Source organism: Anneissia japonica, unplaced genomic scaffold (assembly GCF_011630105.1).
Source record: "Anneissia japonica isolate Jap-2015-1 unplaced genomic scaffold, ASM1163010v1 scaffold997_len2565447_cov190, whole genome shotgun sequence".
Taxonomy (NCBI): Eukaryota; Metazoa; Echinodermata; class Crinoidea; order Comatulida; family Comatulidae; genus Anneissia; species Anneissia japonica.
In genome coordinates, this window is record NW_022696369.1 from 413,313 (window position 1) to 430,431 (window position 17,119).

Below are 17,119 nucleotides of genomic sequence, written 5' to 3' on the forward strand. Positions count from 1 at the left end.
TCTCAGAGTAATCCACCTTAAAACCTCATCTTTAATAACCCACTACTATAATAGTAACTCAGTGGGGTTTATTATTATAATGCCAAAATACATAATTATAAGCCTACAAATAACATTCATTTTGAATCAACACTTTGCTTTGCATTGTGGTATATATTTTTTCCTTAAGAATGCCTAAATTTCCCAATTTGTTTTCAGTATAATATAATTTATTCAACAAATCTACTTGCATAGTTAGGCCTATTCGTGTAAGGTCTTGACATGGGTGAGGTATTTTCTAGTGTCGAATGTTATGCTTAATATTAGTGACTCTAATTAAGCCATACTCTTATGTAACCCACCCTGAAAACCAAGGGAAAAGTGACCCTGGGATTCTATCAAAATTTGTACATAAAAATGTATAATCATGATTATTATATATTATTATAATCATTATTAAATTCAATTGAACTATATATAAGATGTGTATAAGAGACAGCTTAAACTGTAATAAAATACAGAAGCCCCTAATCTTATCGATATTTTCATTGCCGCAAATATGTTCATTCATGGCTCAGTTGCTAGAATGATCTCAACATTGATGATGTAAGCATGGACCTATTAAATTTTATTAATTATTAATAGGTCCATGATGTAACGGATGTAACTGTTAAATTGATGATGGTTGAGGATGACGATAGTGTTGTTTTGATATTAATGCTACAATACATATATATATCAGTTTACTTACCCTATGTGATTTGTTATGATTATGATTATGATTATAATAAACTTAAAAACTAATATCTATACTTGTACTGCAGTTATTCTAGTGAGTTTTCAACGCAAGAGGAATAATGTTTGGATTAATGCCTAGTTCCCGGGTATCAACCCTTTTTTATACTGGTGGCCATGGCCAATTTCAACCTGTTGAGACCGGTGGGCCGACATAAATTGTGTACTGTGTATATTTGGTCTAATGTCAGCTTTACGCATTCTCTTTTATAAGGTCTACAAGTCTTCGTAACAGGTCTATTTTAGTCTTAGTTTTTCAACAATGATAACTATGATAAGCCTTGTTATTTTTTTTTTAATGAGGGAATTCAGTAATTGGAAGGGGGATAAATGAAACCACCAGATTCTCCTACCCTACCACTAGAAATTCTCTGAGCATAAAAAAATTCACTCATGTACTTAGTAGTTAAAAACAATGACAGCGCCATAAATTCCTCGACGATAAGGCCGATACCCAAGAAGGGCCCACATTTGCCTCAGCCCCACCATGGCTGGGGCTAAGGTGAGCAAAATTTAAAAATAAACACAGCTGATTCCCGGATACAGATACAATGAGCTGCACTCAGAAAAAGCCAGACTCTTGTTAACAATGGCCGCGTAGGTGGTCGTGTTTCTATTAATCGGCCGGAAAAATTATTTATTTTTTACCAATGTTGCGCGGGCAGGATCAAACTCTGTGGATGGCCGGAGTTCGCCCGAGGGCCGGGGATGGAATACCGGGGGCCTAGTTTATGCCTAATAATAGTGACCCAGTACTCCAATAGTAACCCATAATTGTAACCCACCCTAAAAGCCAAGCAATAAATAGTGACAGGGCCAGATTAACATAAGGGCTTTTGGGCTCCAGCCCCAGGCCCACAGGCCCCAATGAGGAAAAACAGGACTCCGAACCCCAGGAAAAATCACTGACAATCTGGTTTTATGTTTTAGCCAAAGATTATTAAAGTCCACTTGCAATTACAGCCCCAGCCCCAGCCCCACAGCCCTATAATCCGGCCATGAATAGTGAATCAGGGTTCCTATCAGAATTTTGACGCTATTTATTTGTTTATTATTTAGGGCCTAAACTGGGCAAACATATCAGTTGAAATCCACTGTTACCCTCCTTGTGTGCCTCCATAATGAGTTGTTCTTTGACACTCGTTGCATGGTTGGCAGACCGGGTATAATGGATGTCTGAACACAATGGCGCGCATTATCTGAAAAAGTTTTCTCCCAAACATCGAGTCAAATCCTCTAAGCTGGTAGAAAATATGATGTCTTGTGTCCCCAATAATGCTATTCAGTCATATTTTAATATTTTGTTCGCTGTCTGCATATGTATTACTTAATCTGTAGTAAGTTTTACCTCTTAAATCACTAGCCATTCATTTTGTTTGCAAACTTGCACCTTAGCAGCAAACTCCTTCCAACACGCATAAACCATTTTTGATACTACGCCTGATACTATATAGTATCATGCGTAATTCAAAAGATGTCATCTTATCTTTGCTTTCAAATACAGTAACACCTGAAAATTTGGAGTTAATAAAGATGTGCGCACTCATTTGCTGATATGAATTTGATTATTAATTAATTAATTCTAATTATTAAATTTAATTAATTTTCTAAATAACTAATTTCAAATTATATTAATTAAGTTAGTTTTGATATTAATTTATTCCCTGACACACTGACTGCGTCACAGCCTACCTCGACATGTCGTGGGAGTTACTTAGGAACGTTTACCTCTTGTAATAACAATGCATGCAAACTCAATGATGCGAATTCGTTATTCAAACTTGTTCTTTGTTCAAAACTTATCTTTGTATTAAGGTACTGTATATCAAAATAAGTATCTATTTCCTGAAATCATATCATCTGATCATATAGTGCAGTAACAAGGAAGTACGTAGGCTAGCCGTTATGGTCGTGTATTTAGGCATTATGTAAGTCTAAATCTAAATCGAAAAATATGGCGAGCAAACAGGGACCTACAGTTAAACCTAAACCTCCTAAAAAGCTTCCTGGTTGGGATGACGTAGAAGATACAGTCTATGAAAACCCAGGTAAGTAGATTCTAATGCTAAAATTAGTCATAATGCGTATATGTAAATTCTAATTCACCAGCGTTCATCTCAAAGAAAGAACTCTGCTTTTGGCATGAATAGTGTAAGATTCCCTTGTATCATTAGGTGAAACGTGTCTTTTTGAAACAATTGAAGTAATTATAGTAGTAGTAGTAGTAGTAGTAGTAGTAGTAGTAGTAGTAGTAGTAGTAGTAGTAGTAGTAGTAGTAGTAGTAGTAGTAGTAGTAGTAGTAGTAGTAGTGGTAGTGGTAGTGGTAGTGGTAGTGGTAGTGTTAGTGGTAGTGGTAGTGGTAGTGGTAGTGGTAGTGGTAGTGGTAGTGGTAGTAGTAGCAGAAGCAGTAGTCGTAGAAGCAGCAATAGTAGTAATAATAATACTGTACTAATAATAATAATTGTAAACAGTAATTTTTTTAATAGCAATAATACTATTGATTATAACGATTATGAATAATGATGAGGACGGTGACGGCAATGTTGATACCAATAAAAATTAATTATAATGATTATGATCATAATGATGAAGACGGTGACGGTAATTTTGATAGCAATAATAATGGATTCTAATGATTATGATTATAATGAAGAAGACGGTGACGGTAATTTTGATAACAATAATAATTGATTCTAATGATTATGATTATAATGATGAAGACGATGGCTGTGAAGGTGGCGACCACGACAGTGATAGTGACGAAGGCTACAACGACTGAGAAAAAATAAGACACAAAGAACAAATACGGGATGGAGAAAGAATAAAAGAAATGAATAAAGAGATTTAATAAAGACATACAAGAATTATAATGAATAGACTAAGAAAGATAGAGAGAAGTGTTGAATAATTTACTGTAAATAATAATAATAATAATAATAATACAGTAATAATAAATAAATAAATAAATACATTCATTTAGCTGCAAGTGTAGCATAATATCGGAATTTCATTCATGTAATAATAATAATATCAATACAATAATAATAATAATAATAATAATATAAATAATAATAATTATTATTATAGATGATAATAATAATGAATTAAGAAAATAATAGTATAAATAATAATAATAATAATAATAATAATAATAATAATAATAATAATAATGTTTTTTGGTGGAAAGATTCATTGATTTATATATTGACTGATTGAGAAATGGATAGTAAGTGGATGGCTTAATGAATAAAGATGATTTGATGGCTGATTGATTGATAAATTTATTAAATATATTTATTAATAAATGGATGTTTCAAATTTCAGAACCACTTGCTAGACATGAGAACATGGGTCCAAGGTTAGTTTAAAAAAAACCTGTCAATATTGCATTTAAAAGATTTGTATAATGGACCTTTCCGATAATTGACCTTTCCGATAATTGACATTTCCGATAAGCCCCGCCCTGGGATATCGTTGCTAAGGTCCTACAAAACGGCAGTATTAAAGCATACCGTAAAACCTCGAATTGAAGCAATGGCTTTTAAATGGGCATCTTTTCAAAATGGGCTTCTTTTCGAGGCTACTTTTGCAAAGTAAAGAGGGCGGGTCTTCTTTTCAAAATTTTATGAATTTGTACTATAAAACAATAAATACGGCCACTGTAACATCGATCTGTATCATGGAGTGTATTTAACTGACATTAAATTACATAAACTACTGTATCAACTAAGCTTGTTTTAATTTATTTTGTTGTTTTTTTTTTAAATTCATGTATAATGTATATAATCTCGAAAAGAGGCGAGAAGGGCTTCTCTTCGAGGCTAATTTTGCAAACTAAAGAGGGGATTCAATTCGAGATGGGCTTCATCTTGAGATTAAATTCGAGGTTTTAAGGTACGCAAACACGCGCGCTTGTGATACAACACGTGTGCTTTCTAGACACGTGCGTATTCTTCCTGGCTCTGTTCTGATTGGTCACTTGTTAAGTTTGATTGACACTCCGAAAAGGACCATTACGTAGATATATAAATGAATGATAAACAGATAAATGCATATGAATAGATATATTCGACAGTTGATGATAAAAATTGATGTATAATTGAATTTATTACCTGGCATATTTAAAAAAAACATAATATATTTTAAAAGACAACACATAAATATTTTTAATTCCTTTTGGCAATTTAGCTATGGGATTCCGAAGAAGATTACAAAAAAGGTAACAATAACGTTTTATATAAATCTTTATACATTAGGCCTAATGCATACAATTTTTTTAAAACCCAATATTTTATATATTGAAATATTGAGTCTAAAGGCCAACTCAGACAGCGTCGGCCGACGCAGCCCGACCCGATTTATCGTCGGGGACAGTCTTAAGCTGTCGTGAGAAATATTAAACACGTTTAATATTCTACTACGCGACTGCCCCCGACGCACACCATCGCGTCTGCGTTCAACTCACACAGACCCGACGCGACAACAAATCGCGTCGGGCTGCGCGTCGGCCGACGCTGTCTGAGTTGGCCTTAATAAGTTCTGCAAGTTCAAATCAATGTGGTCGTAACCACTTTTACAGTACATGTTATAAACATAAGGAAAGTTTCGCCCCACTCGTTCTTCCAAGTTTATTTACTCTCACTGCCTTTCTAATCATTATTGCCGGACGTCTCACTTTATACTATATGACTGTTGCTACCGAGATCCACATATTCCCCACAGCATTGTTGTTTTTCAGTATTTTGCCTTTTATATACTGCATTTATTCGAATAAACACCACGGAGCGTTTAATGTTGAGAATAGTTTTGAGAGGGAGTTTATTCGAGAGAAGCGTGTTGTGTGTGTGTGTGGGGGGGGGGTCTGGGTGTGTGAGGGTGTGTGTGTGTGTAAAAAGGATACGTATCTACTCAAATAAACGCCGGTTAATTTCATTTCGAACTACAACACAAATTACCGTCAAAATGTGTTACTGCGTGATCATAAGTACTTATTGATCCTAACGAAGTTAGGAAAAATGTAATTCCACTGGAGTAGAAGATTAATGCATTTTTACTACCATAAATCCTCGAATAAGCGTCTCTCAAATATCCAAACGTGATTTTTTTTTCTCGTTAAGCGCCGCTCTCGAATAAAATATTACCCTGTGTATAATGAAACACTTTGAGGACACAGAGTTTTAAATGTATACAGTGTTCAAATGAAGAAATAAAACAATGAAGACACAAACATATCTTTAAAATGTCCCAAATATAGATAGTCCGGGTTCGACGGGAATACGTGAGATAGGTATCATGAGCACCAGGCCTGCAAAAATGCAATAAGTGCCGCCGTACTTATTTGAAGGGTTTACAGTATTTTTTTTTTTTTTTCAATAACGTGGCAGTAGATGTTAACCGAACACTTAAATTGCAATCACACACACACACACGCCACTTTTATGGAGGTCATTCATATGCATTACAAAATGTAAATTCGTAATTTCAATTTTATACCATAAATTGATTACGAGGTTGTGTGTCCAGTATGGCAGTATGGTGGGGGAAAGGGGGACATAGAGGAGGGATATCCTATTAAATGTCCCCACCCCACTATTCACCATTCTTCTTTAGTTAAAACGTCACTTTTCAGAGCGAGATGAAAGGACAACAATTGCGAATGAGCGTAAATAATCTCATATTCGAAAAAATATAACATGAGCTTAATCAGCAGATAAAAAATAAAATAAATCAATATTTTTATGAATATTATTTTGCACAAAATATGTAAGTGGGATTTTGTTTCAAAATTACGAGGTAAATTGAAACACTTTTTTAAAACGAATATTCAGAAAACTTGTGAAAATGTTGATTGTAAAAGTTACCCTTAAAATCGGTTAAATCGACTTATGAATGGCTAGTAGGAGAGGTTTGGCGCAGCGGTTGCGATTCTGTTTCTCAACATTAACCTTGTGGTCGGAGGTTACAATCCCTCGCTGTGTATTGCGCTTGTGTCCTTGGCCAAGGTACTTCACCTACGGAGTTCCTGGCCAAGGTACATACGGTTGTCTATCTCCACCCAAGAGCACAAGTGGGTACCTGGTAGGTTCAAACACAAACATGCACTGATTAAACCTGCAACATTATGAAATTCTCCCAAAGGTCCTGAGTAGGCCTATGTGTTCCATATGTACTTGATCCAATGACCGGGAGGTAAAGCGCAGAGGTCTCTACAATGTGCTATGTAGGCCTAGAACACTGGAGCTTCCGGCTTAACCCCTGGACCACTAGTTGGGGCCTAGGCAACTCCAGGATCCCAGCTTCTTTCTTTCAAATTCATCCTGCTGTGATTGTCGGGGTCTTGTTTCCAGCAATTATTCTATGACAATTTTCAGAATTCCCTCAAGAAACTGGTTCATTTACTGGCACAACGCCATGAGCATTCACTGGCTAAAAGCAGTGTCGCCGGCCTTAAGGGCCCCGAGATATTAATCGGTATTGTTATGGCCATGGGGACAGTCCTTTAAAAAGCAAAACATGTAAACAACCATTAAAACATCAAAACCCATAGCCTCCTGACGGCTGACCCCATTAATACTGCCCGAAGAATCCTATAGCCGGGCTTCATTCTCTTCAGTAGCCCGGTTGTCTTTCATTCATAACCAGACAAACTAATGACAGATTAGAGTAGGGCATACTTTCTTTTTCCAAAATTGTTTTTGTGGATTCAAAGCACTAGAACATGCAGCAATTCAGATATCATGGTTACAAATTTGATATACTCTATATAAAAACTTACAGAAAGCATAACATTGTTATTTACACACCATTGCATCTTTTATATTTTAACAAAGCATGTAAATTCCCCCAAAAATATAAATAGACCAGAAATAAGTATGACAGAGTACTGATCAGTGAATATTATATAAGCTATTCTTTTGCATTTCCTAGACTAGGCTTTGAGGTAGGCCTACAGAGATTTTTGTTTGGAGTCATATTCTAGAAAGAAAAATACAATCTAAACCCATATTTCTAATATCCACAGCGATAACATTTATGACCCGGTTGCGCTTGATGAGGACCCACGAGACCAACATGTCCACCCGATTAGACCAATTGCCAGAGTCCAGGGCTATAAGGTTAAACCAGAAGTCCACAACGTTGGTATGTATCACAGAACAGTTCAATTGTCTTATATAACATAAATGACGTAACATAACATTATAATAGTACCTGTATTACATAACAAGCCATAGCATAAGAAGTTGGGTGGAGTGGAATAGCTTGATGGCTAATATGCCCAACTCCTTATCCCAGGGTCCTGGGTTTAATTCCTGTCATTAACAGGATTTTTTCTCACGACCAAAAAACTCCACTTCCAATAATGAGACTTCAGCTAACAATATTACGTTCTATGAACGTTATAATAACGTTACAGTTTGGTGATAAAAGCGTTATTTTTTAAAACTATATATACGTACTTTTAACGTAATTTCACAACCTCACAACGTTTGAACGTTCTTACAACCCAAAAATAAAAACATATTATTGTATAGCAATATAAAATATAACATAATTTTACACAGTATGGGTTGACATGACATGACATAACATTGGATCGTCAATCCCCCGATTTCTCTTTGAGGCCTGTACAATGGTTAAAGTTTTGGTCTGTGTATGAACGGTTGTTTTATTACAATTTAATTGTTTGTGTTACGTATAGGTTGGCAATCTGGAAGTCATTCAGCAGGAACTCTGAAAGTGAGTAATATGTTATTTTTATGTTTTTATGTAAGGCTAAACGGTTAAAAAAAATAATGCTTTTAAACCCCACACTTTCACATGTCGTGCGAATCCACGACGAAGTCGTTGGATTAAGATATGATTTGGCAGATTCAAGCCATAGTGATTGCAGTCCCTAAACAGGATTGTAGTCTATGAGCATGTATTGGGTCATCTTAAATAGCCATAAAATCTCTCCTTTGATCTCTAACACGGAATTTTGTTCTTGGACTTGTTTGACCCTTCTGAAAATGTATTCTATTCTATTTTAAACAACTTGACACGAGGCATTATCGCTATTTTCAGGAAAGTAAGAGTTTTCTCGAAAAGGTGGAGTGGTTGTATGACTCTGTTAAAGAAACACGAGAAATGTACGAATTAGATGAAGTATTAAGGGCGGTATTGTTCGAAGGCGAACTGAGGATGTTTCGTCATATGGATGTGATTGAAGAAACTTTATACAGGTATATAGCTCTTTAATGATGACAAACATCACTGCAGTCTAATTAACATTACAAGTTAAATGAGCTGTAATAGTATCATGTAGTCTATAATATAATAGAACGCAAGGCAATACAATAAAATATACGTGCAAATGAAATATATTAACAGCACAGTAATAAAATTCAACGGACTTTAAAAAATAATATGAATCGATATAGGTATATTATATATACATATTTATATATACATATGTATATATATTAGCTTATTTAAACGGTAAAGAAGAGGAATCTGGAATCTGCGAGTGCAGATTTATATATATATATTTATTTATTTATATATATATTTATATATATATATATTGTATTTATATATATACGTGTACATATATTATGTATGTATATTATGTGTATTATATATATAGGCTTTATGTATGCATATATATATATATATATATATATATATATATAATAATGGTTTCAAGGATTCTCTCATAGCTTTAAAGGCCATTTAGAAGCTGTACTCCACGACGTTGTCGAGATATTTAAGTTGATTAAAGAATGGCTGGAGATGAATTATTTCGACTGTTTTGAGAGCTACTTCCTAAACGTGGATATACAACAGAATTTGGTCTCATTCGTTCAGTAAGTACAATAAACGTCAGTGGCGGACTCAAGGATAAGGACGAGTAGTTCCTGGCCCCTTAAATGTTTCAAAAAATATTTGTAAAAAATTAGAGAAATAAAAATGAAAAATATTTTCAAATTTATGTCTGAGAGTGCCATTTCCGGCCATTTGTAGATAATCATACATGTCCTTGCCTTAGACCAACCATGGCAGGCCTAGAACCTCTTTGTACCTGGCCCCACTGACATTTTTGGAGATTTTTATACTATGAATTTCTTTGCACATTACGTATTTGTACTCATTCAGTGTCCTAATTACACGGGAATACTATACAGTACTACATTCTGCATTCCTCTCTCTGCCATTTTATATCTAGATTTTACTTTTATTTTAAAATTATTTATCCTTATGTGCAATTCAGTATCTGTACCCTATTTTTATATCATTTTTTAATTTTAGTATTGTTTTCTTATACATTCCTTTGTGAAATCAGGCCTCATTGTTGGGCTGATCATAAATCATTATTATTGTATCTGTCAAACATCGAATAAACTTCAATCCGTCAAACATTCACCGTAAACTTCGAACACACCCCTCTCAATAAAATGTTATCACCTTTTTTCAAGTTTCTTTTTATCACTAAAAAATCAAATATATAAACAATTTCATATTTTTAAAGTCTTAACTCACACGTACCTCGTAGTCTATATCACCTTTTTTCAAGTTTCTTTTTATCACTAAAAAATCAAATATATAAACAATTTCATATTTTTAAAGTCTTAACTCACACGTACCTCGTAGTCTATAGTATCGGCAATATGTTGACTGATTCCCTTTAAATTCAAAGGAATAGTACGTTTAATTTAATAATTTAATATATCATATTCAAATATTATAACAGTAAAAAACAATATTCAGGTCGTTTCCATTAGGATAATCTTAAAAATAAATTTCTTAATATTAAATAAAGGACAGAATATTGAATCAAACGAACCCTCTTACATGTTATAAACTGTGAATGTCATATACAGTAATAATGGATATGCATAATAACGTTGTCCCATTTATTTTATCAAGAAAAGGGGTATTGCAAATTTCAAACATGGTGTTTCAGTGTTTGCAAGATTTGGATTATTTATTTTGATAATTTTGATATTTTAATTAGTGATTTATTGGTATATATATTTTCTATATGTTTTTAAATTAAAGATTTTTGTTGTTTTAGCTGTCTCTTGAGGGAATGTTCCTTAGAAGGTTTAAGGCAGTTCCTGTAGATATGAGTTTGCTTTCGTAGGTACAAATTAATAACAATACTACCTCTTTTAATTAGCATTCATTTGGTTCCTAAGCCGTGCTCAGCACTTCAATCGTCCCATGCATGTGCGTCCGTGCGTTGATTTTAGCCCCTGTTGCTGTGGCCCATAAGCAATTCAGCACAATGACTCTATTAAGGGTACTCTCCTACCTTTTACCTATCGACCCATTGCCATCACTTCCCTACTTTTTAAAGTTTCTCAGTCCATTATTTGCAACTCTCTTAATTCTTCCCTTCTTTGAATTTTAAGAACTTATTTCTGATCACTAGTATAGTTTTTATCATGCAATGTCAACTGGCGATCTGCTTTTCTTGGTCACTTACCTCTGGTCCTTTGCGCTTTGAAAATTTGATGAAAGCATAAAGGCCTGATTGCCAAACTGAAACTTTCCTCTTTCGCTGACGATACCTACTTAAGTTTATCTTCAGTTTTCGGACTCAAGCTTCCGCCAATCCTATTTGTGTTTCTGCCGTAAGATCTACAGCAGCTAATATTCTTTCTTAGAATCTAGTAATTGTGTGCAAATGTGTTAAAGACAACCATGTACAATTCAACCTGTCTCTTATACACATCTAGATGTGTATAAGAGACAGTATATATACTGTATAATTATGTATTATGACAATTGAAATATATGAATATACATACGTAAATATTAAAATTGTTGAATAGATACAAGAACTAAGTATAAATACAACTATTAGGCCTATTAGATAAATAAATAAATTAATTAATTTAAATTGATCGATGTAAAAATGGGGGACGACGGATAGGTGACTGGTGGACAGATAAATAAATAAATAAATGCTAACGTCGAATATATGTTTAAAACATATTTTTAAAGTAAAGTATTTGAAGTCATTACTCCAATAACATTCTGAATACCAATTAAGTTATGAGTAACAACTTATTGTTGAGTGAATGTTGTCACTTTCTGATAAAGATATTTTCTTTCTAACATTAGTCCTGGTCAATATAATCACTTTTTTTATTTGCTCAAAATTCTACAGCTGTAGCTGTTGCCAATTACAGAATTAATTGAAATATAAACAATATAAATATATAAAATATACTGTATATAAAACAGAGTTACAAAATCAGAGTTAAGAATTGTTAAAATGCACTAGGTAAAAAAAATCTATGATAGTCTATTATTCTGTAAAACATTAATTTATACAAAAAATCTTAAAAGCTGAGAAATTGTTGAAATATAAAGTTTTTCGTTGGTTACATCATACATTATCATAATGAGTATTATACCTTCTTGCCAGGTTTCGTTGCTGGTTGCGGAGGATTATGCAATGATTCAAGGAAAGGTACAAAACATACCATCGCTCAGGAAATCCCAAGTAGGAAGAAGTGCATACCCTGGTAACAAGGCTTACTTGGTTGTTTTCGAAAGGGCCGTCCTCCTGACTACATTAGAGGAGGATAAGAGAGGGTAAATTATTAATTTAGAATGATATTGTGGCGATTCTGTCAGGACCGAGATCAATCCAACGTCCATGGCCTAGCCTAGCGAAAACTCACACACAGTACAGAGACAGACACATGTGTTTCCATCCTCCATCTTTTATTCTTAGCCTCTGCATCCTCCTTTTTTTCCCCAGAGGGCGCCCTTCACGTGGCTGACACCCGACACGGAGCCATAGATATAGAAGAAAGAGTTGCGACATTGAGAATTTAGAAGCCGTTCTGTGTCCAACGCGATGTGTGTTCCTGTGTATGATAATATAGTATAATACAATTAGCGGCTTCCTGTAGTTTTATTTAATTTAACCTTTTTAGCAGTTGAATTTCATGTAACTATATATTTTTTACTGATTTCACTACTTTATATCCAATTTCATATTATATATACTGTAATAATTTACTATTTTTAAGCAGTTCCAAAATCCTTCTTGTCGGAGAGCCCCTCGATACCAAACATTCTTCAATTAGGCAATCCTGCAATAAAGACCCTTAAGTGGCCCCTGTTATTTTGGCAAAATAAATGATAGGCCTATATGACGACCAGCAAAAATTAATTATTGTCTATCAAAATGTAATCAACATTAGTTACCCTTTTATATTATTTTAGGTTACATCTTTTATTCATGTATTTAATTTGTGTGGGAAAAATAGATAATAAAACAACAAAATAATATCTAAGTATTTTTCTTGAATTTTGAAAAGAGAAATAACAAGTCATTTTCGAGATAAAATAATCAAATAAAAAAATTATATCATACTAAAGGGTTTCTTTGCCAAAAACAGCAATAAATATTAAAATAGTATTATATCAAGTAGGCCGCATCATTTTCGTTTATAAATTGGTTGTAGGCCTACTTCAAATTATCACCGTCAGAAACTTATTGTTTAAAAAGTAAATCGCAATCCTTTGTCTTCTTAATTCGATGGTCTTGTTAATTCTGTATCATTTTTTCCTGCCTACTTTATCAAAATCAGTGCTGGCAGTCAATATTGAACAGCCAGTATCATTACTTTTAGCCTTGGGCGGCTTTACCGATTTCAATGATCCGTAAATAGTGTATCTGGATTGTTGTTCTTTAAAATTGAATATGAACGAGACCACAAATCGTATACTGTATTATTAATTTGATTATTAATTTATAAATATTAAAATAGTATAGGTCAGTTGGCCGCAATATATAGGCCCTAAACAGATATTGTGTAGGCCAAATTAAAAAGCAAAACATAACTTTTTGACAAAGGCAGGTCTTTTCAGTCATAGAATAGACGAACCTTTAACATTCCAATTATAATTTTATGATGTATTCGCATTTAATTATCAAGCGTGCGTGAACACGCGCAAATATTTGAATTCTAAAGACAGATTCTAAATCACGCTTTTGATATTAAATAGTTATCAATTAAGTAAAAATATCATTTCATCATAAAATATCATATCGTCACAATTAAACATGTGAAAATACTGTGCAATGTACCTAACTCGTATACTTTGCATGTAGGCCTATTCATCGGGAAGATTTGGACACAAAAATGAAAGGTGTATACCACGTAACTTTCGCAAACCGAGGAGCGGAATGTCGCAACTCTTTATATATATATGGCTCTGGGCTGACATCGCCACAATATTATTTATACACACTCCAAAAAACCTCAGGGTAGCCATGTTTATTTTTCCTTCTGTATTAGAATATCATCAGAAACTCTTAAATATATTGCTGTACTGCCACCAAGTCTAATGTAAGCTTGAAATATGAAAAAAAAATTACTAAACTTGTATAGGCCTATTTCAGTAAGTTATATAAGCGCTCAACTGCAAACGTGAACGAGGAAAACATATCACCAATTAACGGAGTTTAAATACTTTCATTTTTCTGCATATACTCTTATTTTTTTTTGACAGAAAATGTATCAATCTTTGTAGTCAAAAAGCTTCCATTTTTATTTGCGACCTAGAAAAAAATGTGTACTTGTATAACTATTTAGAACTACATCTTAAATCAACGTATAGCCCTAAACGTATCTCAATACTTGTCTAGCTTCAGGCATTGTTTCACACTTTTGTCACCAAGTATTATTCATGTGTACGTTGTGTCATACGCTTGATATACAATGTAGTGTTGTGCTAAGCCTCGCCCATTGGATGTTGTTGCTAGGGCCCCATTTACAGTCGCAAGCACACGAAAACGTACGCGCGTTTGTGGGATAGGTGCATATTCTTATTTCTCTGGTCTGATTGTTAAGTTTGATTGACTGAAAATATCCATTTGCTGTTACATCTAACCTTGAAAACCTTATCTGTCATTTCAGTAACCGCACGTACCGCACCCTAGAGTGCTGTAACAAGAATTATGTTGACGTAGATGTGCTAACAAAGAATTCATCTACGCGTCCACACACTTTTGTTCTGTATTTCTACAAGCCCATTGAGCTATCTAATTCATATTCATCTACCCAATACATACTCGCCCTCATCGGCGACGAAATTCAAAATGGGTGAGTATTATTGGATGCCACAGACGATCAAAAGATTACCATGGTTAGCACTGCCAATAAGTACACTGGTTTTAGAGATGTTCTAGTATTTTCTTTAACAAAAACCAACTATAATCGTCATAGACCCTGGTAATGCAAAAATATGGTCATCAAACTTTGATTTTCTGCGCCCTAATGAATACCATACCACAGAATTTTATCTTCTTTACGATTAAGTTCAAAGTAAAATATCACACGGTTGTTCGCTTTTTCTTATTTAGGCCAATAATGTCTGATTGGTTGAAAGCTATAAAAGTTCCAGAGGGTGGTGGCATCTATGCAACATGGAGTAAGTACTAAAACCCATCATGGTTCTATAGGCCTATTTCGAACTTTATTCGTTTATATTAAGGAATTGTTTAGAAAATTTTATTTTTATAGTAATAGCAATAGGTACGGTAGGCCTATAATTTTATGAAAAAACTATATAACATTATATATCTATTGTATAACATCATAATCATCACCATTCATTATTACCATCATCATGATGATCATAACCACCACCATCATCATCATCATCATCATCATTATCATCATTATCATCAACATGATCAATATCATCAACATGATCAATATCATCACCGTCACCTTGACTGTAGAACATGGACCACAAAATCAAAATGTTGTCTATAAGCAGCGATTGTAGGTGGACGAAGCAATCTCTGAAACCTATCAACACAGTCTGTTATTACAATATTGTAGGCCTACCTATTTAATCCTAATTATTTTTTTGTTTTGTTTATGAGTGCTACCATTTGTTACTTCTTCCGCATAATGTTACCTATTAGAGTCAAAATTGTTTTATTACGACTGAATATTTTCATTATGACACTTTGTGTACAAATGCAACATCGTATCCCTTTTGCCATATTGTTGTATAACAATTTTCTGTTATATATTCAATTTCAGGTAGGCCAAGATACACAATAAGTCAACGATATGTTGCTCAAAAGGACGACATTATCTTTAAAGTCGGCGATGAAATCGAGGTGATTGAAGATCCAGACGATCAAAAATTTGGTAATAGAAATGTTATATTTATCGTTATGGCCATCATTGTTCATGAATAGTATATCATCACACTACAATCACTATCCACAAAGATAAAATCCCATCACCTGTTCTAGTTCCGTCATATCATCACCGTTAGGCCTATCTTATATCTAATGAATGAATGAATCTTCATTACAAATAGTCCACTTGTAATATTCGTTTGTCAATCCGACCAGAATGCAATCAATTATCACTCGCGCACTACACCAGCTGCATCATCATTGTGACATATGTAGACCCACAAGTGGGCCTACTATTTAACAATACCAACACCATCACACTTTCTAGTAATTGGGCTTATTCGACTGGTTCATTTCGTTGACTACGATTTTTCGTTGAGTATGATTTTCATTTGACTGGTTCGTAAAATAGAATGCTTTGACAATTAAAATAAACGACGTAAACCAGAGTGCGTTAATCAGCGTTAAGTTATCCACGAGACCAAAAAAAAAATGGCCGATCGGTCAGTTTAGCAAACAAAATTTGTGTTAATATAATATATATTAAATTTCAGAAAATAAAAAATTTAATATTTACCCACATGAAGTCAAAAAATAATTGTAGGCTAACAGAAATTAAAAACTGGATAAAAACATTTTTTAACGAAAAATCTACAAGCTGAAGCAACCTTGATTACGCAGCGTGTATCGCGGTAGCTATTATGCAGCCATTTTGTTTTGTCGAGTATTTACCAGTTTTCTATTCGACTGGTCGTCTTCGTTAAGTACAATTTTAGCACTGCGCAAGTGGGAGTGATTTAACGAAGAACGACCAGTCAAATACGGCCATTGTTGCATTGTCAATGCCATTAATACTACAGTATTCGTGACACAATTTAAAACAATACCGTTATCTTTCGCACTTTATATCTTCTTTGACTTAATTTGTCTTGATCATAAACCTCTTGCCTTACATTTTCAGGTTGGTGTTACGTGGAACGGTCACATGACAGTAGAAAAGGTTGGATACCTAAATCAAATTTGGGTATCCAGCAAGCAAACGAGTACAAGACAGCCTTAGATTTGAAGCAGCAAAAAAGGCTAGAAAGGCAAAACGATGGAGAAGAAATAAAAAAAGTAAAGAAAAATCGACGAAAGACATCGGCATTTTAGCAAGTCATCAGCGTATGTATCCTGCCT

The 17,119-nt window shown here is 34.0% G+C and overlaps 2 protein-coding genes across 2 annotated transcripts; both read left to right on the forward strand.

Annotated features, from left to right (window-relative positions):
- Positions 1-2,639: 2,639 nt before the first annotated feature.
- On the forward strand, positions 2,640-9,816 carry LOC117101948. The gene is made up of 7 exons (XM_033242073.1): positions 2,640-2,822; positions 4,099-4,132; positions 4,963-4,993; positions 7,796-7,914; positions 8,474-8,511; positions 8,839-8,996; positions 9,474-9,816. The coding sequence occupies exons 1-7, from the start codon at positions 2,811-2,813 to the stop codon at positions 9,622-9,624; spliced, it is 543 nt and encodes a 180-aa protein (XP_033097964.1). The 5' UTR covers positions 2,640-2,810; the 3' UTR covers positions 9,625-9,816.
- Positions 9,817-12,166: 2,350 nt separating this feature from the next.
- LOC117102039 lies at positions 12,167-17,113 on the forward strand. Its single transcript, XM_033242253.1, has 5 exons — positions 12,167-12,360; positions 14,700-14,885; positions 15,146-15,213; positions 15,837-15,947; positions 16,902-17,113. The coding sequence occupies exons 1-5, from the start codon at positions 12,167-12,169 to the stop codon at positions 17,090-17,092; spliced, it is 750 nt and encodes a 249-aa protein (XP_033098144.1). The 3' UTR covers positions 17,093-17,113.
- Positions 17,114-17,119: the final 6 nt, after the last annotated feature.